Source organism: Geospiza fortis, unplaced genomic scaffold, assembly GCF_000277835.1.
Source record: "Geospiza fortis unplaced genomic scaffold, GeoFor_1.0 scaffold1239, whole genome shotgun sequence".
Classification (NCBI taxonomy): domain Eukaryota; kingdom Metazoa; phylum Chordata; class Aves; order Passeriformes; family Thraupidae; genus Geospiza; species Geospiza fortis.
The window spans coordinates 44,969-51,195 of NW_005054852.1; the positions used below are offsets into that span (position 1 = coordinate 44,969).

The 6,227-nt window shown below is 48.4% G+C and overlaps 1 protein-coding gene across 1 annotated transcript in view; it reads right to left on the minus strand.

Annotated features, from left to right (window-relative positions):
* Positions 1-4,076: 4,076 nt before the first annotated feature.
* Positions 4,077-6,227, minus strand: part of EIF3K (eukaryotic translation initiation factor 3 subunit K) — a 6,606-nt gene continuing 4,455 nt past the window's right edge. The window contains exon 6 of the mRNA XM_014311462.2: positions 4,077-4,133. Within this exon, the coding sequence (XP_014166937.1) occupies positions 4,077-4,133 (57 nt within the window). The remainder of the gene's footprint in view (positions 4,134-6,227) is intronic.

Consider the following 6,227-nt stretch of genomic DNA (forward strand, 5'->3'; position numbering starts at 1 on the left):
GCAAAAATCCCATTCTGGGATCTCCTTCATGGGCAGGCACAGCCCTGAGAGATCCCGGAAAAACCCCAGAAAAACCCCACAAAAATCCCATTCCGGGATCTCCTTCAGTGACAGACACAGCCCCGAGAGATCCCAGAAAAATCCTGCAAAAATCCCATTCTGGGATCTCCTTCATGGGCAAGCACAGCCCTGAGAGATCCTGGAAAAACCCCAGAAAAACCCCACAAAAATCCCATTCCGGGATCTCCTTCAGTGACAGACACAGCCCCGAGAGATCCCAGAAAAATCCCGCAAAAATCCCATTCTGGGATCTCCTTCAGTGACACAGCCCCAAGAGATCCCAGAAAAATCCCAGAAAAATCCCGGGTAAACCCCACAAAAATCCCATTCTGGGATCTCCTTCACAGGCAGACATAGCCCCAAGAGATCCTAGAAAGATCCCAGAAAAATCCCAGAAAAATCCTGGAAAACCCCGCAAAAATCCCATTCTGGGATCTCCTTCAGTGACAGGCACAGCCCTGAGAGATCCCAGAAAAACCCCGGAAAAATCCCATTCTGGGATCTCCTTCATGGACACGCAGCAGGATCCCAGCAAGATCCCATAAAAATCCCATAAAATCCCACTCTGGGATCTCTCCCCAGGGGTCACGGCGTTCCTGGAAATCCCAAAATTCCTCCCCGAGCTCTCGTTTTCCTTCCAAAATCCGGGAAAATCGGCGCCAAATCCTGGGAATTTCTGTGCTGAGGGAACCCCCCCGAGCCAGGCTGTTCCCACAGCCCCAAAACCGAGGGGTTTCCCCCCAAAACTTGGGAATTTGGGATTTTTAAAGGACGGGATGGGTGGGAAGCAGCGGGGTCTGGGGAGGGGGCGGCAGGGCCGGGGGGAATCCAGGATAAAATCCGGGATAAAATAAAATCCGGGATAAAATAAAATCCGCGATAAAATAAAATCTGGAATAAAATCCAGGATAAAATCTGGATAAAATAAAATCCAGGATAAAATCCGGAATAAAATAAAATCCAGGATAAAATCCAGGATAAAATCCAGAATAAAATCTGGAATAAAATAAAATCCAGGATAAAATCCAGGATAAAATAAAATCCGGGATAAAATCCGGGATAAAATCAAGGATAAAATCTGGGATAAAATCCAGGATAAAATCTGGGATAAAAGAAAATCCGGGATAAAAGGAAACCCGGGATAAACCCGGGCCGGAGCGACCCCCCCGGTGCATTCCGGCCAGAAATAACCATCCCAAAAATGCCTAAAAAAGGCGATTCCGCGCGGGCCTCTGGCATTTCCTCCGCGCGGAAGCGCTGGGGAAGCGTTTTCCAGGCATTGTCAGGGCCGGGCGCCCTCCCTGCCCCAAATCCCGGGAATTCGGGGCTGCAAAAGGGGACCCAGCCCAAATTCTCCATGACAAGTGCTGGGGGAGAGGAAAATCCACCCGGGACTGGGGATTCCGCTGCCGCAGGATGAGCTCGCCCCAGGGATTGTTGGGATTTGGGGCCTTTTGAGGCTTTTACTGCTCTTTTCATCCCTTTTTTCCTCTGCTTGTCCATGAAAAGCGCTGGGAAACGGCGGCAGCAAGGAAAATCTGCCTCCTCTTCCTCCTTTCCGTGGAGAAACCGGGAATTTCAGGAGGGAAATGCACTTTCCTCCCTATTTTCCTCCATTTTTCCCCTAAAAATCGGGAATTTCAGGAGGAAAATGCATTTTCCTTCTCTTTTCCTTCATTTTTCACTAAAAATTGGGAATTTCAGGAGGGAAATGCACTTTCCTCCCTATTTTCCTTCATTTTTCCCCTAAAAATTGGGAATTTCAGGAGGGAAATGCACTTTCCTCCCTATTTTCCTCCATTTTTCCCCTAAAAATCAGGAATTTCAGAAGGAAAATGCACATTCCTCCCTCTTTTCCTCCACTTTTCCCTAAGAATCAGGAATTTTAAGGCTGGAAAATGCACATTCCTCCCTCTTTTCCCTCATTTTTTCCCCAAACCCCCAAGTTTGGGATGGAAAACGCCTCGGGAAGAAGCTGGGATGTGTCTGTGAAGGATCCCAAGGGACATTCCCAACTTTTTAAGGGAAAATTCCCAATTCTGGGCACGCAGGGAACGCTGCCCTGGGGTTGTTTCCTGGGGAATTTCTCCCAGGAGCTCCTCAGGGACAGAGATTTACCCCAAAAAAGCCCCACATTGGGATTTTCCTTTGGGACCCCCCCAGAATTCCTCATTTTTGGGTCCTTTTTGGGGTTTTTCCCCCTGTGGGGACCCCGAGAATTCCAGGTGGGAATGAGCAACCCCCGGGTGGGATTTGGGGTCTTTTCCCGGGGTTGGAGCCCCCAAAATCCCCCCAAAAATCCCCAAAACCGAGGTCGTTCCAGGGGCCTCGTTAGGGCAGGAAGGAATTCGCTCCCACATCCCCAAATTCCCGTTCCGATGTGGCAGGGCTGAAAGAAAATTCCAGAGGGAATAAAAAACTCATCCAGGCGTTCCCCTGGGCTCGTTAGCGGGGGTTAATGAACATCATTTGCATAATTAACATAATTAACGTGGCGCCCGCTGGTCCGAGGAGAGGGAAAAAAGGAGGAAAAGGAGGAAAAACGAGAGGAAATGACCCAAAAACCAAAATGAGGGGTCAGAAATGTGGGAAAAAGGGGAAAAATACAGAGAAAGTGATGGAAGAATGAGGAAAAGTCACTCAGAAATCAGGAAAATGAGGAAAAAAGTGAGGAAAGTAATTTAAACGTGGGGAAAATGAGCAAAAATTCAGGGAAATTGAGGGAAAACTGAGAAAATGAGCAGAAAACTGGGAATGTGATGACAACACCAGGAAAAGTGGCCCAAAACCAAGGGAAAATGAGCCAGAAAGTGTGAAAAATGCCCAGAAACTGGAAAAGTTCCTCAAAAATGGGGAAAATGATCAGAAAATTTGGGAAAATGGCAAAACAGCTGGAGCAAAGCCAAAAAAAAATCAGGAAGTTACTCCAAAAAATCAGGAAATGGGACCAAAGAAATGGAGACAAACAACTCGAAACGGTGGGAACGAACAAAATAATGGTGGGGAATGACTAAAAATCAGGAAAATCGAGCAAAATTTGGGGGAAATGAGCAAAATTTGAGGGGGGAGATGGCTAGAAATTGGGGAAAATGATGAAAAATCAGGAAAAATGAGCAGAAGTGAGGACTACGGGGATTTGGGGGGTGTTTTGTCCCATCCCTGTCACCCCCAGCACATCCCGGGTTCTCCCCTCCCCCTGGAATGTTTTTTGTGGGTTTTTTTTTGATGTTTTCTGTTTGGTTTTTTTGGAATTTTTTTGGTGGTTTTTTGGATGTTTTTGCTGTTGATTTTTTGGATGTTTTTGCTGTTGTTTTTTGGATGTTTTCTGTTGATTTTCTGGATTTTTTTCTGTTGGTTTTTTGGGTGTTTTTGTTGATTTTTTGGGTGTTTTTGCCGTTGTTTTTCTGGATGTTTTCTGTTGATTTTTTGGATGTTTTCTGTTGATTTTCTGGATGTTTTTTCTGTTGGTTTTTTGGATGTTTTCTGTTGATTTTTTGGGTGTTTTTGCCGTTGTTTTTCTGGATGTTTTCTGTTGATTTTTTGGGTGTTTTTGCTGTTGATTTTTTGGGTATTTTTGCTGTAGTTTTTTGGATGTTTGCTGTTGATTTTCTGGATGTTTTGGCTGTTGTGTTTCTGGATGTTTTTGTTGCTTTCTCTGCATCTGCCGCTCCCGGGGGAGGCCGGAGCGCGGAATTCTCCTCATTCTTTGCCCTTATTCGGCTCCGGGCCGGGATTTTTTGGGAATAACGCGGCGAATTCCGGGCAGGATGCTCAGGTCCCGCACGCCGCCCCCTCGCCGGGTGGGATTTGGGGTTTTTTGGGTTTTTGGGGTTTTTTTGGGGTTTTTTTTGGGGTGTTTTTGGTGCGCAGGTGGGTCAGGGCGTGCCCGCATTCCAGGCGGGATGAGCGGCCACGCCTCGCTGGGGGTGCGGCAGCGCCGGGGGCGGCTCCCCCGAAATTCATCCCAAAATTGGATTTTGGGGAGATTTCCCAGGCCAGAAAAAGCTGCCCGTGCCTTATTCTGGGATTTCTTGCCCAAAAATCGCTGCTGCAGCCAGGATGGGCTGAGATTCCTGCGGGGAAAGGAGGTGGAACGAGCTGGAAATGGCCCAAAAATGGGGGAAAAAAAGAGAAATATCCCCAAAATGAGGAGCAGAGGGAGGAGTGATCCCAGTGAGGGGTTGAGATCCCTCTGGATCCCCAAACGGCACCTGGGATGGATCCCAAAGAAATGGCAGGAGTTCTGCTCCCAGCGCATCCCAGTCTGGAACTGGGAGGAAAAAACACCTGAAATTCCTGGGATTTTATGGAAAGAAAAACACCTGAATAGGGCAAAACCTTCTGGGGGTTTATGGAAGAAAACATACCTGGTTAGGGCAAAAATTTCCTGGACGAAAAACACCTGTTTGGGGCAAAAATTTCCTGGAGGAAAAACACCTGTTTGGGGCAAAAATTTCCTGGAGGAAAAACACCTGTTTGGGGCAAAAATTCCTGGAGGAAAAACACCTGTTTGGGGCAAAAATTCCTGGGATTTATAGGAGGAAAAACATCTATCTGGGGCAAAAATTTCAGGGGTTTTATGGGAGGAAAAACACCCGTATAGGGCAAAAATTCCTGGAGGAAAACCACTTGTTTGGGGCAAAAATTTCAGGGGTTTTATAGGAGGAAAAACCACCTGATTGGGGCAAAAAATCCCGAGTTTTTATGGAATGAAAACCACCTGTTGAGGGCAAAAATTCCTGGGAAATTCCTGGGGTTTTTTTTGGTGGGTTTGGGGAGGGAGGGAGGAAGGAAGGAAGGACGGAAGGACAGACGGACACTGAGAGGGCCCGCGCTCCGTTCCCGCTGCTCTCCCGCTGCTCCGGCCGCATTGTTGGCATTCCAGAGAATTCCAGAGGCGAATCCCTTGCCCAGGGCTTTGGGACACTCGGAATTCCAGCAGCCAAATGCAGGAACGCGCTGGGAAAGCCTCGGGTGGGGAAGCGGATTCCCAAACTCCCAAATTCCCAAAAAAAGGAGGAGGAGTCCGGGGCAATCCCAAAATCCCGCTCATTAACACCTAATTAACCCCTGGCGCAGAGCTCGTCCATCCTCCGGCATTGCGGCCCCAAATCCTGACAAATCCACGGGAAAAATTCACATTTTGGGCAGAGGAGAAGCAACAGGAACCGGGCGGGAAACGTGGGAGAGGAGTGGGAAGTGCCGGGAATGGCAGGAAGTGCAGGAGGAAGAGGAGGAGGAAGAGGAGGAGGAAGCTCATGCCGCGCTTCCTGTGCCAAAAATAATCGAACTTAGCCCGGTTTTTTCTTAGAAAAACCTGGAAATCGCAGGTAACCACGGCAACGGAGCCCAGCGGTGCCGTCCCGAGTGTCCCCAGGACAGGGGGTCCCCATAAATGTCCCAAAACTGAGGGGATTCACCCCAAAATTCAGGGAGCTCAACCCCGTATTTAGGGAAGTTATCCCAAAACGGAGGGAATTCGCACAAAATTCAGGGAATTAAACACAAAACACGCGGAACTCGACGCAGAATTGGTAAATGGACTCGAATTCACAGCAAAACTCAGGGAATTCAACCGAGGCACAGGGAGCGAGCACGAAACTCACGGAACTCAAGGCAGAGCTCGGGAATGGAACCCAAAACTGAGGGAATTCACCCCAAACTGAGGGAATTCACCCCAAACTGCGGGAATTCACCTCAAACACGAGAATTCACCCCAAACTGAGGGAATGGAACCCCAAACTGCAGGAATTCGCCCCAAACTGTGGGAATTCACCCCAAACTGCGGGAATTCACCTCAAACACGAGAATTCACCCCAAACTGAGGGAATGGAACCCAAAACTGCAGGAATTCACCCCAAGCTCAGGGAATGGAACCCCAAACTACAGGAATTCTCCCCAAACTGAGGGAATGGAACCCCAAACTGCAGGAATTCACCCCAAACTACAGGAATTCTCCCCAAACTGAGGGAATGGAACCCCAAACTGCAGGAATTCACCCCAAACTACAGGAATTCTCCCCAAACTGAGGGAATGGAACCCCAAACTGCAGGAATTCACCCCAAACTACAGGAATTCTCCCCAAACTGAGGGAATGGAACCCCAAACTGCAGGAATTCTCCCCAAACGCAGGAATTCTCCCCAAACTGCGGGAATTCTCCCCAAAC